The following is a 21,085-nucleotide window of genomic DNA, read 5'->3' as shown; positions in this document are numbered from 1 at the left end:
TGAGCTAATTGTTTTGACAATAATTTTCAACTTCACTTTATGCTCGATCTACTAAGCAACATTATTTTCTTAGCTTGTAGTTCTAAGCCACACTACATCGGTATGGTTTACTAGCCATGGGAGTTCTGTTAAGGCTTATAATTATGCAGGAAGGCTATCAAAGAACTAGAGATGACATCCAGGGAGACAAAAAGACTAAATGTAGCCACCAATCGGCAAGCGCTAACCAGGTGCTGAACCAAAAATAAGCCGGCTCGTTAGCATACATTCCTGCTTTTTAAAATAAAGATACCAAGAGAACAAATAAATTGACAATAGGAGTAAATTAGAAAGTTGCTTAAAATTGCTGCTCTATCAACCATGAAAGAAAGAACATTTGATTTCATACCCCTTTAAGTAGATATTTATTATGATTGTTCTTTACCACTGGTTTTCAAACCTGTCCCCAGGCCTCCCTATAAGGCCAGATTTTAAGGATATCTGAACTAGAGCACAGATGAAATAATCAGCTGATTAGTACTGAAATTCTGAAAATATGGCCTGTTAGGGAGGTTTGAAAACCAGTGTTTTGTATCATTCGACTTGCTTTTTACTTTGATAGACAGTCGCATATGTAAACAATTGTAATTACTTCACCTAAGTGCCTTAGAATGCTGTCTTCACTGTAAAAATAATAAAAAAATAAAAAATGAATGTATAACTCATGTAAATAATCACTCAATACTTCCTCTGGTCTCACACATTGGGAAGCTAGCTAGATAATAGTTTATCAGTTCAATATACCAACTTCTTGCTTCTAATTTTTAATACATTGTTGATTTTAAAAAATATATAAATTGTAGATTGCATACGTTGTTCTCATGTATGGTTCTTTTATAAACAGGCTTTCTAATAAATATACATTCAATGGTTTTAATCTGCATCTGTGTTTATTTGTAAATTTTTGTTGATGGGATTAATGTTTGCATTTTTTTCTTTTTTGTAACCTCTGTTGTAGGGACAGTATACAGTAAAATAGTTTTTCCGTTAATGTTTTTCTAATGACTTGTTTTACCAGCTGCAATGTATAAAATTTATTAAAAATTGCATTTTCAGGTTTATTTGTGGATATGAAATAGCTGGTTTTGTGCTTTGAAACCACCGCCTATTGCTGTTAAAATGGGATATCATTGTTATCACTTTGTGTACACACACTTGCTTCCTTATCTTCTATCTGTTTGTAAACCAACCCCTAATATTTAGAGAATAATGGCAAATTAGTTATCTCTTCTACCCCCCACAGGAGTGTAATCTGTGTTTACATAGCATTTCAATAACTTGGACTTAAAGGGACAGTAAACACCAGAATTGTTCTTGTTTAAAACGGTAGATAATCCCTTTATTACCCATTCCCCAATTTTGCATAACCAACACAGTTATAATAATATACCTTTTACCTCTGTGATTACCTTGTATCTAAGCCTTTGTAAACTGCTTCCTTATTTCAGTTCTTTTGACAGACATGCATTTTTAGCCAATCAGTGCTTGCTCTTAGGAGCTTCATGTGCCAGAGCTCAATGTTATCTATATGAAACACATGAACTAACGCCCTCTAGTGGTGAAAAACTGTCAAAATGCTTTCCGATTAGAGGCAGTCTTCAAGGTCTAAGAAATTAGTACATAAACCTCCTAGATTTAGCTTTCAACTAAGAATACCAAGAGAATAAAGCAAAATTGGTAAATAAAGTAAATTGGAAAGTTGTTTAAAATTGCATGCCCTATTTAAATTATGAAATATTTTTTGTGACTTTACTGTCCCTTTAAAGGGACAGTTTACTCAAAAATGTTCTCCCCTTTAATTTGTTCCCAATGATCCACTTTAACTTCTGGAGTGTATTAAATTGTTTACAATTATTTCCTTTACCCATATATTGGGATTTGGAAAAGTTGATTTAGCCTGTATTTCTTTCATGTAATTGGCAAGAGTCCATGAGCTAGTGATGTATAGGATATACAATCCTACCAGGAGGGGCAAAGTTTCCCAAACCTCAAAATGCCTACAAATACACCCGTCACCACACCCACAATTCAGTTTTACAAACTTTGCCTCCTATGGAGTTGGTGAAGTAAGTTTGTGCTAGATTTCTACGTCGATATGCACTTCTCAGCATTGTTGACGCCCGATTCCTTTCAGAGTACAGTGAATGTCAGAGGGATGTGACGGGAGTATCACCTATTGAATACAATGGTCTTCCTAACGGGCATCTATTTCATAGGTTCTCTGTTATCGGTCGTAGAGATTCATCTCCTTCCTCCCTTTTCAGATCGACGATATACTCTTATATACCATTACCTCTACTGATTTTCGTTTCAGTACTGGTTTGGCTATCTGCTATATGTGGATGGGTGTCTTTTGGAAAGTATGTCTCATTTACTTAAGACACTCTCAGATATGGTTTGTCACTTTATATATAAAGTTCTAAATATATGTTTGTACTTATTTGCCATGATTCAGGCTTATCAGTATATTTCCTTTTTGCAGACTGTCAGTTTAATATCTGGGAAATATCTCTCAAGAGGCAAGATTACCAATCAATATTTTGGAACTCCGTGCGATTCTCAGACCTCTTCAGTTTTGGCCTCTATTGAAGAGAGAGACGTTTATTTGTTTTCAGACAGACAATGTCACAACCGTGGCATATGTCAGTCATCGGGGTGGGACTCACAGTCCTCAGGCTATGAAAGAAGTATCCCAAATACTTGTTTGGGCAGAATCCAGCTCCTGTCTAATTTCTGCGATCTATATCCCAGGTATAGACAATTGGGAAGCGGATTATCTCAGTCATCAAACTTTACATCCGGGAGAGTGGTCTCTTCACCCAGATGTGTTTTTTCAAATTGTTCAGATGTGGGGGCTTCCAGAAATATATCTTATGGCATCTCATCTAAACAAGAAACTTCTCAGGTACCTGTCCAGAGATCTTCAGGCAGAAGCAGTGGATGCATTGACACTTCCCTGGAGTTATCAACCTGCCTATATTTTTCAGCCTCTAGTTCTTCTTCCAAGAGTGATTTCCAAGATCATCTTGGAGCAATTGTTTGTGCTGCTGGTGGCTCCAGCATGGGCTCACAGGTTTTGGTATGCAGATCTTGTTCGGATGTCCAGTTGCCAACCATGGCCACTTCCACTAAGGCCAGACCTTCTATCTCAAGGTCCGTTTTTCCATCAGGATCTCAAATAATTAAATTTGAAGGTATGGAAATTGAACGCTTAATGCTTAGTCACAGAGGTTTCTCTGACTCAGTGATTAATACTATGTTGCAGGCTCGTAAACCTGTGTCTAGAAAGATTTATTATCGAGTTTAGAAGACTTACATTTCATGGTGTTCTCATAAATTCTCTTGGCATTCTTTTAGAATTCCTAGAATTTTACAGTCTCTTCAGGGTGGTTTGGATAAGGGTTTGTCTGCAAGTTCCTTAAAAGGACAAATCTGTGCTCTTTCTGTTTTATTCCACAGAAAAATTGCTAAACTCCCTGATATTCATTGTTTTGTACAGGCTTTGGTTCGTATCAAGCCTGTCATTAAATCAATCTCTCCTCCTTGGAGTCTTAATATGGTTTTGAAGGCTTTACTGGCTCCTCTGTTTGAGCCTATGCATTATTTGGACATTAAATTGCTTTCTTGGAAAGTATTGTTTCTTTTGGCCATCTCTTCTGCTAGAAGAGTTTCTGAATTATCTGCTCTTTCTTGTGAGTCTCCTTTTCTGATTTTTCATCAGGATAAGGCAGTTTTGCGGACTTCATTTAAATTCTTACCTAAAGTTGTGAATTCCAACAACATTAGTAGGGCAATTGTTGTCCCTTCTTTGTGTCCCCATCCTAAGAATTCTTTGGAAAGATCTTTACATTCTTTGGATGTGGTGAGAGCTTTGAAATACTATGTTGAAGCTACTAAAGTTTACAGGAAGACTTCTAGTCTATTTGTTATCTTTTCTGGTTCTAGGAAAGGTCAGAAGGCTTCTGCCATTTCTTTGGCATCTTGGTTAAAGCTTTTGATTCATCACGCTTATTTGGAGTCGGGTAAATCCCCGCCTCAGAGGATTACAGCTCATTCTACTAGGTCAGTTTCCACTTCCTGGGCTTTTAAGAATGAAGCTTCAGTTGATCAGATTTGCAACGCAGCAACTTTGGTCTTCTTTGCATACATTTACTAAATTCTACCATTTTGATGGTTTTTCTTCTTCAGAAGCAGTTTTTGGTAGAAAAGTTCTTCAGGCAGCTGTTTCAGTTTGATTCTTCTGCTTATAATTTCAGTTTTTTTCTTTTCCATTATAAGATTAAAACTTAAGATTTGGGTTGTGGATTATTTTTTTTCAGCGGAATTGGCTGTCTTTATTCTTTATCCCTCCCTCTCTAGTGACTCTTGTGTGGAGTTCCACATCTTGGGTATTTCTATCCCATACGTCACTAGCTCATGGACTCTTGCCAATTATATGAAAGAAAACATAATTTATGTAAGAACTTACCTGATAAATTAATTTCTTTCATATTGGCAAGAGTCCATGAGGCCCACCCTTTTTATGGTGGTTATGATTTTTTTGTATAAAGCACAATTATTCCAATTCCTTTGTTTATGCTTTTTGCTCCTTTTTCACCCTACTTCTTGGCTTTTCGTTAAACTGAATTGTGGGTGTGGTGAGGGGTGTATTTGTAGTCATTTTGAGGTTTAGGAAACTTTGCCATCTGGGTAGGATTGTATATCCCATACGTCACTAGCTCATGGACTCTTGCCAATTTGAAAGAAATGAATTTATCAGGTAAATTCTTACATAAATTATGTTTTTCCTCACATATTCTGAATATTTCTGGCCTTAGGTCCAAGCTATCGATAAGCTGTGTAAACACAGCTAGCAGAAGAAATTACTTTTCCAGTGAGGTATAGAAGAGATAGTAATACATTTTTTTTTTTTTCTTTTCTTTCATTGTTCTCTCCAAGTATTGGTCTTTGGTTTACGGATAGATATAAGATAAAGAAGCATGTATATGTACACAATGTGATAAAGAAATGCAATCTCATTATACCTACAAGCTCAAACCATTTTATTAGGTTGTGGCTTCAAAATACAAAATCAGCTTTTTTATATACTCTTTAAAAGCAAATTTTTATACATTTTATACTCTTCAGTTGGTAAAAAAGTAATTGGAAACACATTAAGGGAATTCTTTTTTTTTTTTTACCATATACTGTCCTTTCTTTAGCAGATCGATGACGAATCCAGCTTCCTCCAATCGTTGTGTGCCCCCTTTGGCGTCCAGCTTGTGGGGCAACGCAATGATTGGAGCAAGCAGGTTTCATCATTGATATGCTAATGAAGCAGCAGATGCGGGCCGAGGATCAGCGTTATGTTTACCATTACGCAAAGGTAAGTATTTTAAAAAAAATAAATAAGCATTATTGTAAACTTTAATGAATTAAAGTGCCCCTGTTTTTAGGAGTATTATGTAATACTGGCCTTTAATTCAGTAAAGTTCACAATTACTTTAAGTCCAAAAACATTCAGTATAGGTCAGGATACTACCGGCTAAATCAGCTACTTCAAATGCCGAAATAAGGGTAAACGTCCTACTTGTAAACAATTTCATGCACTTTAGCAGGTAAAATTTATAATATGGAACAAATTAAAGGGGATCTTTTTTTTTGGGGTCTTTTCATATGCAGGGGAGGGGGTTCTGCTATCAGCCCCTTTCAGTGGGTGTCACAGGCTAATCTCATCAACAGTGCTAAATTGGAAGCTTCTAAGTAATTCTAAAAGGTTTTATTCTGGATTTTTATATCGGTATCTGTGCATATTATTCCTTATAGTATTATCTATTACATGCAATTAAATGAATTGGTGTATACTGTCCCTTTAAAGTGATGGTAAATCCAAGTGTTTAACAAGCGCAAGGTCATCACTAAAAAGCAAGTGTTGTTTCAGTGATCAAACATGTAAAACAGGGTGCTAAACTCACAACACATTGATCTTCTACCAGTGAAGAGCTGATTGCACCTCTGAACTAATAGCTGTGCGTGCATACAGAAACATGCCAGTTGACACGCATTTACAGTGTTGGTTATGCAAAACTGGGGAATATTTAAAGGGATTATCTATATCTTTAAAAAGTAAAGTAGACTGTCCCCTTAAAATATGCTTTATTTTAATCAACAAAGAAAATTTGTGGTTTCATGTCCCTTTTACCACTGCGGTATGTGGTACCTTCCAGTCGTGTGCTGGAATTTGGGACGCTAAACTCCACTTATAAAAAAGTTTCTTATATAGAGTATTTAGAATTAACATTTTTTTTTTAATCAACATATTTTAATTTTCTGCAGAGAATATGAAACAGTCAGCAAAATGACATCCAGATTTGGGAAAACGTACAGCCGCAAAGGTGGAAATGGTAGCTCCAAGTTTGATGAAGTTTTTTCAAATAAACGAACCACTCTCAGTACAAAATGGGGAGAGACCACATTTATGGCCAAACTAGGACAGAAGCGACCCAACCATAAACCTGAAATTGCAGATCTTCCTAAAAAACCCAAAGCTGACGAAGATCATTCAGAAGACCCGTTTGGATTTGATAGCGATGAGGATTCAAAGCCAATATCATCAAAAAATGTCCCCCAGCCTAAGAGTACCTCTCAGCAGCCTTTGGAGCATTCAAGAACAGACGGGTCTGATAACTTCACCTCTATACTTGAAACAAAAAATAAAAAAGAACAGCCTATTGCTGCTGAAACTGAAGTATCATGCAAATTTATTTCTTTTGACAGTGCACTGCATGGATTAAAAGAAAAAAACACAAACAAAATTGTGGAAGATGTTAAAAAGCCCAAGAGAAACACTGCAGGTATGTATATAGTTAGTTTTTTTTTTTTTTTATCATTGTACCATGTTGTACATTGCTACAGTTCATATACAAGTTTCTTCTGTAATTCTAAATCAGTTAGAAGGATCAAAAACAAAATCATAGTTAAATGGACAGTGTACTATAAAATTGTCTTTCCAGTGACTTGTTATACCAGCAGCAGAATATAAAATGTATGAATTATTATTTAGGTTTATATTTTATTTATTAAATCAGTTTGTGTTCTTTGAAACCACAGCCCATTAAAATGGGTTGAGCTTGCAGGGAAATAATATTTAATTTTATGACTTTTTGTACACATGTATGCTTATTTATATATTTTCTCTGTCTGTATACCAAAGCCCAATACTTGGAGAGAACAATAGAAAACTAACAGTTTATTGCTTCTCTCCTACCTCCCACTGTTAGTATAATTTATTGTGCTGGCTATGTTCACACAGCGTTTCTATAGCCAATACTTAAGTATAGAAACTATAGGTAGGGATACTACAGGCAAAATGAGCTATTTCAAATGCCGATCTAAAAGTAAAGGAGCTCTATGTAAACCATTTAATACACTCCAACAGGTTAAATTGATCATTTAGGAATAAATTAAAGGGGAGAAAATTTAATGTTTAACTGTCCCTAATATCGTATTTGTCCAGGCAGACATGTATGCTGCAGATCTGTCAAATTTAGAACCAGTGTGACAGGGCTTGGAAACACTACATCTGTTTAATTACAGGGAAAGCAGGTAAAATAAATACAGAGTGCACTGCTCTGGAGTGACTGCTCAGTGAATACACAAAGGTTTTTAGTTTAGAGAATACATTTTCGGTGACATTCCCAGAATTGACTAGTTTCTTTAAAAGTGCCACTTCCAGTGGTTTAGATATAATAAATAAGAACCGTTAATCTCGGGCATTACTACTACTCCTGAGATAAAGATAAGTATTTAGGCTTATACGTGACAAAAAATGTTATTAGCTTGTTCCATCATAGATCTTTCTCACTGGCAATCTGTCTGTCTTTATCTTGGTTCGGCCATGAACACGCTATGAAAATGACTACACTACCAAGGATTCTATTTCTTTTTCAGACACCTCCCATAGATATTCCCTGTTCTTATGTATCTAATATACAAATTCTTAATTGTTTTAGGGGGTCCCATTGACCAAGAATTAATAAACAAACATACTATTTTGAGGCTGAAGGACAGGGGGGGTTGGGAATTCCCAAGACCAAATCTCAAGCAATGGGTTGTTTTAGAAGAGAGTGATACAGAGATAGGTAAACACCAGCTTTGTTCACCTAGATTGACTAACAGTAGGAATTTTAAATTCATTAACTAAAAATACCCTGACAACATGGAATATGTGCCCCAGGTCTGTCTATTATACCTTCTCCCCTAACAACATTATTGGCAAACCCTCATTCTCCATTTTCTGATTCTAGTAAACAGAGCATAGTCAATAATAAGATCTCAAATCTTCCAGTTATATTGGTGCTAAACAGGATATTGGATTTCCATTTTTGAACTGGCTCTTATTTTCAATTGAGGCATTTTAATAATGCACAGCCCATCTTTCTAAATTATCTCAACTCTATCTTGTTGTCTTTCTTTTTCCCATGGTCTATCCGAACATACTATCCAAACAATCCAAGCTATTTACCCAAATGGGAGGTAAATATAAATATTTCTCTTACATCACATCAATCAAAAAATATTTTTATTTCCACCTTCAAATTCTCATTGTTGCTGTCCACTTAACTAGATGGTATCTTACCCCCCAGAGTTTACTTCAAATTTACCCTGAAGCTCCGGATTATTGTTGGAGGGGATGTGGGGAGAGAGTGACATTGATGCATATCTTGTGGGATTGTGCTCTGTTGAGACCCTTTTGGGAAGATGAATAAAGTCCTTGATATTACTATTGAGGTCTCCTTTGACCGTTTTGTGTGAATCAATCCATTTGTTCTGCCCATATAGAAAATCATTATTTATAAAACCCCTCAACATTTGAATCATTAAATCTGGAATTATACATTGATTATCTCTTTAGAGAGACTTCACTAAATTGTTCATTACTTGACTTACTGTTTTGCATATAATAATAGTTTTCTAGGACTATACTTTATTTGGATAATTGGATAAAAAAACTGTTAAATCTGATTCTGTTACACAGAACTAAATAAAGAATAATACAGTATATTGATATTTAATATTGTTTTAAGTAGGGATGCACCGAAATTTTGGTCACAAACATTTTGGCTGAAAATGGCATTATCGTGTTTTGCCTGTGGTTTTTTTTTTTTTTTTTTTTCTTTGTAGAATTATTGTGTAGCATATTAATGTTTTAAAGGGACAGTCAACACTTGACATATCTAAACTCTATACCTTAGATCAGGAATAGAAGATTCCGCTGTAGTGCATCGCATGTTGAAACACTCTAACAGTATTGGAGTAATCAACCAAAATACTATTGTTTATGTCATGTAGATATGGCCACCAAACTCCTCCCCATCCTCCTTCGTCCCCTTCTCTAATATTTTCCCTGCTCGTTCATGTTCCAAAGGGTGACGTTGCTGTTTCTGATAATGCGCATGCGCATTATCTTCTGCCCGCTCGCAAACGCAAGCTGAAATCGTAAGTGCGTATCGTAATCGTAAGTCCGAGTTTAACACGCATGCACGGTCCGTGAACGCTCTTTCAATTTCAGTCCGAGGAATGGAACCTGATTGGCTGCTCGTTTCTAAAAGAAGGTCCATATGTAATGGTGGGGGGAGTTAGGCAGCCATATTCACATCAAAATCGAGAAGTTATCGTATCAAGATTAAAAGGTGAAGGAAGTAAGAGAAAGGGGGTACATTGCAGGCGGATCTTCACTTTTAATTTTTTCATATAGGTTAATGTTATGTCGAGTGTTGACTGTCCCTTTAAGATTTGTTTGTCCAATTCTAGTGCGTTACTTTTGCAGTTTTTCAATTCAGATTCATTCATTAAATAGTCTAAATTTAGAAAAAAAACCTGAAATATTTTAAAATAATTTGAAAAAAAAAGACTTTCGGCCAAGTGCATCCTGGATTTTCGGGTTCGGTCCAGAATTTCTATTTCGGTGCATCACTACACAGGATGTTTTTAAGGGGTTATGTTTCCCCTATTCTTTGTTGAACTAATGTAGTTTCTGTGCAACCATTGTGGTTGGATGACCTACATATGCTCCAACTACATGCTTGGTGGTGTGGTGTGAAATCATAGGATGTTTACTTACACAGGTGATGTATGAAGATAGTTGGTTACTTTCTATGCCCAGGTGGTATTTAGTGCATATGTGCTTTCAATGCCCAGCCAACAACTGTCAATGACTCTGAAAAAAAAATCTAACGTCTTTTGGGCCAACAGTGTACAAATTAGACAAGGGCCCATGATTTAGAACATTATTTTCAGCTGTATTCATTACACTTTTTTCCATTTATAATTTTACCATCTACAGTGATTCATTACGGAAGTACAGCATTTAATGCCAGTTATTCTTGCAAGATAGGTATTTTGTTGTGTAAGCGTATAAGGTTTGAGCTGCATTACTGAGTTTCATGTTTGTAGAATATCGGACTCCCATTTGCTTTGTGCAGTATTCCACCTCGAGAGTCTAATATTTTATAAAATGGTCACAGTATGAATTGTAAATTACAAGACATTTCTTTCTATAGAATAACCAGACACGGTTTTACTACAAATTAATATTGTGTTTCCTGCATTTGGTTTTCAATAACAAAACTCCATGCACCACTTGCAATGTTTGGAAGAGCCAAGCAAGGCTTGCTTCTGGAGAAGAAAAAGGCTAGCTATGGTCATTATCTTAGTATAAAGTGTTTTGTTTTGCAGTTATAGCCAATTAGTGAAATATATGTAGAAAGGTTAGCCTTAATAACTCTGCAGGGTGCATTTCCAGTTCTGAGAATTAGGAAATCCCATAACTTTCAGGGCTAAATTACAAGAAAATTGGTAAGATGAAAGCTTAATGCAAAGTTGTTTTGCCACTCTTAACTAAACTTTTTTTTTTTTTTTTTTTTTAACAAACTCAAGGGTTTTTACTGTACTTTTCTTTTAAAGGGACATGATACCCAAATATTGAAGCGATTGAAAGTGATGCAGCATAACTGTAAAGAGCTGAACATCTCTATGTAAAAAAGGAAGATATTTTACCTCAAAATGTACCAAGTATTCACACCCCACTGTAAATAGACTTTAAGCAGCTAATCGGGATGCTAGTCCCAGGACTTGCAAGGGAGTGTACATCTGGCATGTGCAGGTTAGAGAGCAGTTTGCGAGGGATTAGGCAGGTAAGATGGTAAGGGGGGAATCCTACACTGCAGAAAATAAAATGTATTTAAAAGCCCTAAACTTCATACTGGCAGATTGGCAGGAGTGTTTGCGTGTGTGTGGGAGAGCTGTTTGGGAGGGATCAGGGAGGTTAATACCTTCATTACAATACTAATACCCTTACTTGCTAACTAATTAACCACTTCTCTGCCGAGAATTTCAGAATTGTGGTAGGCAGCTGCAATAGGTTTGACTGTTTAATCTAAAAACAAGACTGTCTTTTTAAATGGAGTGGGCTTTAGCGCCGTTAGGAAGGCATGGAACATCCTAGCCGTTTGGTTATACTGAAGCCAACAGCGCTTCCAGAATGCGATTGGGAAATGGTGGGCGTGCCTAGCATTGTAGGCTCGCCCCCTCCTGACCTGATCCCATCATTGAAATCTCGCGAATGCATGCAAGATCGCGAGATTTCAATTTGTTTACATCCGAATATTGTTCCCATGTAGACAAGTTAAACCCGACATGAAAGGGTTAAAGGGACACTGAACCCAATTTCTTTCTTTTGTGATTCAGATAGAGCATGAAATTTTAAGCAACTTTCTATTTTACTCCTATTATCAATTTTTCTTCATTCTCTTGCAATCTTTATTTGAAATGCAAGAATTTAAGTTTAGATGCCGGCCCATTTTTGGTGAACAACCTAGGTTGTCCTTGCTGATTGGTGGATAAATTCATCCACCAATCAAAAACTGCTATCCAGAGTTCTGAACCAAGAAAAAAGCTTAGATGCCTTCTTTTTTATATAAAGATAGCAAGAGAGCGAAGAAACATTGATAATAGGAGTAAATTAGAAAGTTGCTTAAAATTGCATGCTCTATCTGAATCACGAAAGAACATTTTTTGGGTTCAGTGTCCTTTTAAGCATTTAAGGTAATTTATTTTTCAGTAAACAAACGTGCATATAGAAAAAAAGGTACACAAAACCAGATTGTAACCTAATATGAAAGTTCCCTTTTACAAATAACCATGGAAACATTAGTTTGTCCCTTTTTAACAGAGTTTATTTTTTTTATTTTTTTATTATTCCGTTTGCTATAGTCAGAAACAAAACTGATCCTTGGAGGGCTGTTTTCTAGTCTCTGCTTAGTTCTCCATATATCTCTTATTGATCTGTTTCTGTGGATGGTTAAACATCAGCGTATTTTGTAATTAGGAATGTTTCCTTTGAGAGTATAAAGATACAAGAGATGAGCAGATGGCAAGTGTACAATATAACGCACTGTGCAGGCGTTTACACCGATGTCTTACAAACTTAGGCATTGTGTGAGACATGTTTTAGGGGAATAGGTGACCCGTGCTGGAAGACTTCGTGTTTTAGACATTTTTTTTTTTTTAAATGTTTTGCGATATAGTTGTGTGACAGAAGTAATGATCACATTATACTCTAACACTTTTGTAGAGGATAAGCACATAGTTGTTAAACACATAGATAAAATCAGTTTCATTGCATCAATTAGACGTACATTTGACAGTTTCGTTCACTGTCAGATGCGGAAAAAGGTGACTGCTTGCAGCGTTCAGCTCTTTTTGGATCTGGGCTGCTGCTTCTTAAAATGCAACACACTAAGATCTGGATTTACAGTTACACAGAACACAAGAAGAAATCCAGCTCGGAAATGAGCCAAATTCCGCAAGTGGCTGCGTTCGGCAGTAAACAAAACTAAAGCAATGCACTGCTGAGAGCTAGATAAACACGTCTTGTTTGTAGCAACCAATCAACAACAAGCTACCATTTGTACATTGCTGCTCCTGAGCCTTCCTAGATATATTTTCAAAGGATACAAAGAGAAAAAAGTGAATTTAATGCTTGAAGTAAATTGAAAAGGTTTCTTAAAATTGCTGTATGTGAGCTATGGTATTTTTAATTTTGACATCCACGCCCCACTTAAAAGGGACATAAACACATTTTTTCTTTTGTTATTCAGATAGAACATACTATTAAAGGGACAGTCTACTGCAGAATTTGTATTGTTTAAAAAGATAGATAATCCCTTTCTTATCCATTCCCCAGTTTTGCATAATAGTTATATTAATATTTTTTTTTACCTCTGTGATTACCTTGTATCTAAGGCTCTGCTGACTGTGGCCTTCAGTTCTATTGACAGACTTGCATTTTAGCCAATCAGTGCTGACTGCTAGGTAACTCCACGGGCATGAGCACAATGTTATGGCACACGTGAACTAGCATGGTCTAGCTGTGAAAACTCAAAATGCAGAGGCGGCCTTCAAGGGCTTAGAAATTAGCATATGAGCCTACCTAGGTTTAGCTTACAACAAAGAATACCAAGAGAACAAAGCAAATTTAATGATAAAAGTAAAATGGACAGTTTATCATTGCATGCCCTATCTGAAGCTTGGAAGATGAAGTTTGACTACTGTCCCTTAAAAAAAAAAAAAAAAAAAGCTTCCAATTTATTTTGGTTCTCAAATTTGCTTTGTTCTCATAGTATATATAAGTATGTGTATGTGTGTGTGTGTGTGTGTGTGTGTGTGTGTATATATATATATATATATATATATATATATATATATATATATATATATATATATATATATATATATATATATATATATATATATATATATATACAGGGAGTGCAGAATTATTAGGCAAGTTGTATTTTTGAGGATTAATTTTATTATTGAACAACAACCATGTTTTCAATGAACCCAAAAAACTCATTAATATCAAAGCTGAATAGTTTTGGAAGTAGTTTTTAGTTTGTTTTTAGTTATAGCTATTTTAGGGGGATATCTGTGTGTGCAGGTGACTATTACTGTGCATAATTATTAGGCAACTTAACAAAAAACAAATATATACCCATTTCAATTATTTATTTTTTCCAGTGAAACCAATATAACATCTCAACATTCACAAATATACATTTCTGACATTCAAAAACAAAACAAAAACAAATCAGTGACCAATATAGCCACCTTTCTTTGCAAGGACACTCAAAAGCCTGCCATCCATGGATTCTGTCAGTGTTTTGATCTGTTCACCATCAACATTGCGTGCAGCAGCAACCACAGCCTCCCAGACACTGTTCAGAGAGGTGTACTGTTTTCCCTCCTTGTAAATCTCACATTTGATGATGGACCACAGGTTCTCAATGGGGTTCAGATCAGGTGAACAAGGAGGCCATGTCATTAGATTTTCTTCTTTTATACCCTTTCTTGCCAGCCACGCTGTGGAGTACTTGGACGCGTGTGATGGAGCATTGTCCTGCATGAAAATCATGTTTTTCTTGAAGGATGCAGACTTCTTCCTGTACCACTGCTTGAAGAAGGTGTCTTCCAGAAACTGGCAGTAGGACTGGGAGTTGAGCTTGACTCCATCCTCAACCCGAAAAGGCCCCACAAGCTCATCTTTGATGATACCAGCCCAAACCAGTACTCCACCTCCACCTTGCTGGCGTCTGAGTCGGACTGGAGCTCTCTGCCCTTTACCAATCCAGCCACGGGCCCATCCATCTGGCCCATCAAGACTCACTCTCATTTCATCAGTCCATAAAACCTTAGAAAAATCAGTCTTGAGATATTTCTTGGCCCAGTCTTGAGTGTCTTGTTCAGTGGTGGTCGTCTTTCAGCCTTTCTTACCTTGGCCATGTCTCTGAGTATTGCACACCTTGTGCTTTTGGGCACTCCAGTGATGTTGCAGCTCTGAAATATGGCCAAACTGGTGGCAAGTGGCAGCTGCACGCTTGACTTTTCTCAGTTCATGGGCAGTTATTTTGCTCCTTGGTTTTTCCACACGCTTCTTGCGACCCTGTTGACTATTTTGAATGAAACGCTTGATTGTTCGATGATCACGCTTCAGAAGCTTTGCAATTTTAAGAGTGCTGCATCCCTCTGCAAGATATCTCACTATTTTTGACTTTTCTGAGCCTGTCAAGTCCTTCTTTTGACCCATTTTGCCAAAGGAAAGGAAGTTGCCTAATAATTATGCACACCTGATATAGGGTGTTGATGTCATTAGACCACACCCCTTCTCATTACAGAGATGCACATCACCTAATATGCTTAATTGGTAGTAGGCTTTCGAGCCTATACAGCTTGGAGTAAGACAACATGCATAAAGAGGATGATGTGGTCAAAATACTCATTTGCCTAATAATTCTGCACTCCCTGTGTGTGTGTGTGTATATATATATATATATATATATATATATATATATATATATATATATATATATATATATATATATATATATATATATCCTCCATGTGTATCTGCACTCACAATCTCCTCCAGTCATCGACCAGGGTGCCAGGTCAGTAATATTCACAGTATTTTCAAAATAGGACTGCACTCACTGGATTTAAGCATAAAAACTTATTTTATTGTGGTAACGTTTCGGAATCCACAGATTCCTTCCTCAGACCAGTACAAACATGCAAGTGAACATAGTGCCTTATATATACAATAAGCCCCACCCATCTAACAATATGTGTGTGAATTGCGCCAAAACCGTGGTTGTCATGGTGATGACCCCCTCTACCAAACAATATTGCCATACTACTAAGATAGTAAAATATATTGAGCAAAAATACAAACATATCATTATAGCAATGTATATCCCTGTAGAACAACGTTTGCAACATCAGGTTATAGTGTGTTAACAGTAATCCAGCATGAGATTCATGTTACAAGGTCACATTTAGCATGGAAAAATTAAGTCACAATAATCTATCCCTAATTTACAGCTAGCTGGTTTCTTATATGAGTCTGTTTACGTCCATAGTTGTGGTTATTACACAGTCACCATATCACCTATTGTTTAAATAAGCGTTACACAGAATTGGAGAATCATAGTAGATCTATGCCACTGTTTTTGTAATCGCATCATATTTATCATATTTATGAGGTCTTATCAGATCTTTATTACTACTGAAAATAATAGCTGTCACCTCCGTATAGGAACATACCTTGTGTTAAAATGCCAGTATCCCCAGTCCGATATGTTAGTTGTGGTCTGCCAAATAGATATATATGTTGCTGTCAAGTGCCAAGTTATGCGTCTCGGAGACGCTGAGTAGTGAACTCCGGCGTCTGTGGTGTAATTCCTCAAACCGCATGGCTAATTAGCATATGCGGCTGACGTCACCCGGCTTGCGATTCTGTTTGTAGTCATGGTAACCGCGGTGCGTTATACAACTTCAAGCCACGACCGTATTATCAGAGTAGTGTGAGCAAAATAGTGAGTGTTAAGTGGCCATGCTGCAATAAAGCACTAGATCACCCAATATCATCTAAAAGGGAGGCCGTATCAAATGTAAAAGGGCAAGGTATTAAGGCTTACTCCGGTAGGGAATAATTTACCTACTGCACAACTTATAGTGCATAGTTAAAGTGTTTTGTCACCCATTTAGCTATTGGGGGATAGTTGCTAAGGACCTAGTAGCCATCCCTTGTCAGGTTACAGCAGCTGTAGTAGCAAATGGGTCATATAAGAAACACAAAAAAACAAAAATACAAATAAAGATGAAACTAAATATAAATACAACTAACACTTCCACTAGAAGCAACACAACATTTACGGTCCAACACATTATGATATCCCACATATCTCATCAAATAAGGTAGCATATCGCATTATTTCTTAAGTTTTAAGCATATATCAGACAAAGACTAACACAATGAGTATATATCTCAGGATACTAGTTAGCATAACATTTGTATAACAGTATTAACTCCTTGTGTCTGGACACCATTGTGTCCATATAGCTGAACCTCAAAACGTATCATTGGTTCACTATTTATAATTGGCAATCAAGGAAGGACATGTAATCTAGTTTAGTTCTAGTCCATATATGTCATTACAAGGTGCTAACTCCTTTTTTAAGGTGGTGGTATAGTGGTCACAGAACTTCATTCTGGTGACAGATGACTCCATGACAAAATCAGAGTTATGTTCATATTGAGTTCGGGGAGGTGTCGCGGTACCCTAACATTATTTAAGTGCCCTCCATTCTCATGTGTTCATTCGTATAAGCCACCTCTGAAAAGGCCAAAATAGAGACTCATGAGTGGTAAGGAGGCCCAATCTAGTGTGTATCACATTATGTAACATGAAACACACTGGTTAGTATTCCAACCCTCATGTCTAGTCAAGATCGAGGCGGTCCATCTTAGTGTGTATCTCAGAGCAACAAGTGACTATCCCTGGTTGGATATCAAGCTCTATCATGTGTCCCACTATAGCGGGTGATTCACCACGGGTAAATCATCACAGGTATGGGATCAGTGGTATTTAACCACTCCACATTGCTATCAGAGGAAGCAATGCCAATTATTAGACATATTTAGGCCCTTAGGATGTAGGGTACCAAGTCTGTGTATCCACCTCGTTTCCCTCTGAAGTAATGCTTTGTCCCTGTCACCTCCTCGTTTAAGTGGTGGAACGTGGTCAATCAGGACGAATCTTAGGTCCGTCACCTTATGTTTGGCCATAAGGAAATGGCGTGCCACGGGTTGGTCAGATATCCCTTTGTCCAGGGCGCTCCTTATGGCTGATCTGTGGTTCGCCATCCTGAGTCTTGCGTTGTCCGTCATTTTTCCTACATAATATAGGCCACAACAACAGCTGAGCAGATAAATAACATGAGAGGTTGTGCAGGTAATGAAATGTCTTATTGTATATTTCTGGGTTGTGTGTGGATGTCTGAAGACTTTACACGGGATCATCCCACTGCATGTTGTGCATCCCAAACACCTGTAGCAACCCTTTTTCTTAGTCTTTAGCCATTGTTGTTTATTATAGCACTGCTGGGGGTCTGTGGACATGAGTAGATCTCTTAGGCTCCTTCCCTGTCTGTAGCCCATGATGGGAGGATCCATATGCTTAAATGGTAGGTTAGGGTCTGTAGTTAAGATCTCCCATCTTTTCCTAATATTCTCAGCCATCTTATCCTTTCCTTTGTTGAAGGTCGTGGTGAAAATCATCCTGTCTTTCTTTGGCTTCTCCTGTTGGTCTACCGGATTCATTCCACGAGTGACTACCTCAGCAATAACATTTTGTATGAGTTCCATACTGTAGCCCCTTTGTAAGAACTTTTCAGTCATCATATTTAGTTGTGTTTCACGATTGCTGGCTTCAGTATTGTTTCTTAACACTCTAATCATTTGTGACTTTATAATTGCTTTTCTGGTGTGGGGAGGGTGGTTACTGGATGCTTCGAGTATTGAGTTCCGGTCATTTGGTTTAGTGTAGAGAGTTGTGAGTAATGTGCCTTGTTTTTTGTAAATCCTAAGGTCTAGAAAGTCAATGTAGTTCCCGTATTTAAGTTCAAATTTGATTGGGGTCTCAATCGCATTTATGTGGGTGACCCAATCCACCAGAGTGTCTTTTGTACCATGCCATATGAAAAAGACATCGTCAATGTACCTTTTGTAGTATTTCACTGTGTCGATGTTATAGATATCAATGATTTCACGTTCAAACTGTTCCATATACAAGTTGGCATATGACGGGGCCATGTTTGATCCCATGGCTGTCCCCGTCAATTGCTGGTAAAATGTATTTTCAAAACGGAAATAATTCAAGGTTAAGCATTTCTCCAATAGGTCCAGAATCAGAGAGATAGGTGGTCCCACATATGGTAATCGTGTCAATGCCACTGCCTTAAGTCCCTCCTTATGGGGTTTTGGCGCAATTCACACACATATTGTTAGATGGGTGGGGCTTATTGTATATATAAGGCACTATGTTCACTTGCATGTTTGTACTGGTCTGAGGAAGGAGTCTGTGGATTCCGAAACGTTACCACAATAAAATAAGTTTTTATGCTTAAATCCAGTGAGTGCAGTCCTATTTTGAAAATAAAATATATATATATATATATATATATATATATATATATATATATATATATATATATATATATATATATATATATATATATATATATATATTTTTTTTTTAAAGATACCACATTTCTGGCGCAGTATATGACGGGAAACAATGCCACTTAGTGCTTTTGCATATGTACAACATAGTTATAAAATTGATGCCATATATTGTCACGTGCACTCTCCTACACTTTCCTGCTTTTCGACAAAGTATACCTGCCTGCACATGCAAAGGATGCATAGGAACCTTCCTAATGGCTCTAAGTATTATGCTGAGACCGTTTTATAGTAGGGGTGATGTACGTCCTAAAGTCAGTGTTCAAAATTGTTGCTTCCCAAGATGTAACTGTTTCACTATAGAATGAAGAGAGAAGATACCTTTTTAGTGAATAAGCTGCATTGTTGACAAATTTGTTAAGCAACTAGGAGCAAGTATGTGTGTGTGTATATATCACACCTTGAATCAGCACCTACCTGGGTGCTAGTTAAATACAGTCTCCATTAAACGGCTTCACTCACTGTATTATTTAAAAAAAAAAAAAAAAAAAAAAAATTATATATATATATAATTTATTGTATGTGTATAGGCTTTTAACTTTTCACCCTTAACTAGTAAAATACAGTGATAAAACACATTTATCATGGACATTTTTAAGGCACAACAGCAGGTTTTTAGCCCTAAGGAAGACCTGACTATATTGTGTATTTGGGAGAGGTTGAGCTATTATGATTTGTGCAGTGATAAGTATGGAACGTCATATAAGATAGTGTCAGAAGTGAGATTTATAGATATAAAATTAGTGCTCAAATAAAACAACCTTTCCCCAAAGATAAATCGGTAATCCAGATGTAAATTGCATAATAAAAACCTGTAGGGAAGTGTCTTCTGCTTGTTTATCAACGGCAAAGGTTCATGTGCCATTATTCCCCTCCTTTTTAGGGAGACATTTAATTACCTGTAATAGCTCAATAACCTTTTGCATGGAACAGGAAAAGGTTTGATTTCTTTTTTTTTTTTAGACGCTAACTTCAGCTTTGCCTTTATGATTAATCCGATCCCTACTTTTTAAAAAAATTTGTATTAAACCATTGTGCTGCTCTTTCCAAAGATTAAAGCAGTTAAAAAACTTACTGGTAAATTTACACTGACCTGGACAATTTATAAAATGTACCCTGATGACCTGAAAACTTAGTTATGAAGCTAAGGAATAATACAGATGGTAACTTGCAGTTCTGTTCCATCTGTATGTGTGTGTATATGTGTGTGTGTGTATATGTGTGTGTGTATACACAGTATCTCACTATAGTGAGTGCACCCCTCACATTTTTGTAAATATTTGATTATATCTTTGTATGTGACAACACTGAAGAAATGACACTTTGCTACAATGTAAAGTAGTGAGTGTGCAGCCTATATAACAGTGTAAATTTGCTGTCACCTCAAAATAACTCAACACACAGCCATTATTGTCTAAACTGTTGGCAACAAAAGTGAGTACACCTCTAAGTGGAAATGTCCAAATTGGGCCCAAAGTGTCAATATTTTGTGTGGCCACCATTAATTTTCCAGCTTAAAGGGACATAAAACCCATTTTTCTTTCTTTCATGATTCTGGTAGAACATACAATTTTAAACAACTTTCTAATTTTTCTTCTGTTATCAAATTTTCTTCGTTTTCTTGTTATCCTTTGTTGAAAAGCTGGGATGTAAGCTCATGAGTGTGCACGTGTCCACAACACTATATGGCAGCAGTTTTGCAACAAAGTTATACATCAGCAGGAGCACTAGATGGCAGCACTATTTCTGTCATGTAGTGCTTCAGGCATGTGCACACTACCTACCTAGGTATCCCTTCAACAAGGAATAACAGGAGTACAAAACAAATTTGATAATAGAAGTAAATTGGAAACTTTTAAAAAAATTGTATTTATCTAAATATAATGAAATAATGTTTTGGGGTTTACTGTCCCTTTGAAGCTC

General features: G+C 36.6%; 1 protein-coding gene across 3 annotated transcripts in view; it reads left to right on the top strand.

Annotated features, from left to right (window-relative positions):
* Positions 1-21,085, top strand: part of WAPL (WAPL cohesin release factor) — a 326,703-nt gene that overhangs the window by 1,583 nt on the left and 304,035 nt on the right. For 2 of the 3 annotated variants that reach the window (XM_053692040.1, XM_053692041.1), the window contains exon 2: positions 6,355-6,872. In XM_053692040.1, the coding sequence (XP_053548015.1) occupies positions 6,377-6,872 (496 nt within the window). In that variant the 5' untranslated portion in view covers positions 6,355-6,376. The remainder of the gene's footprint in view (positions 1-6,354; positions 6,873-21,085) is intronic. The other variant, XM_053692042.1, reaches the window with a different exon arrangement.

This window comes from Bombina bombina, chromosome 9 (genome assembly GCF_027579735.1).
Source record: "Bombina bombina isolate aBomBom1 chromosome 9, aBomBom1.pri, whole genome shotgun sequence".
Taxonomy (NCBI): Eukaryota; Metazoa; Chordata; class Amphibia; order Anura; family Bombinatoridae; genus Bombina; species Bombina bombina.
This window is presented reverse-complemented; position numbering and strand designations above follow the sequence as displayed.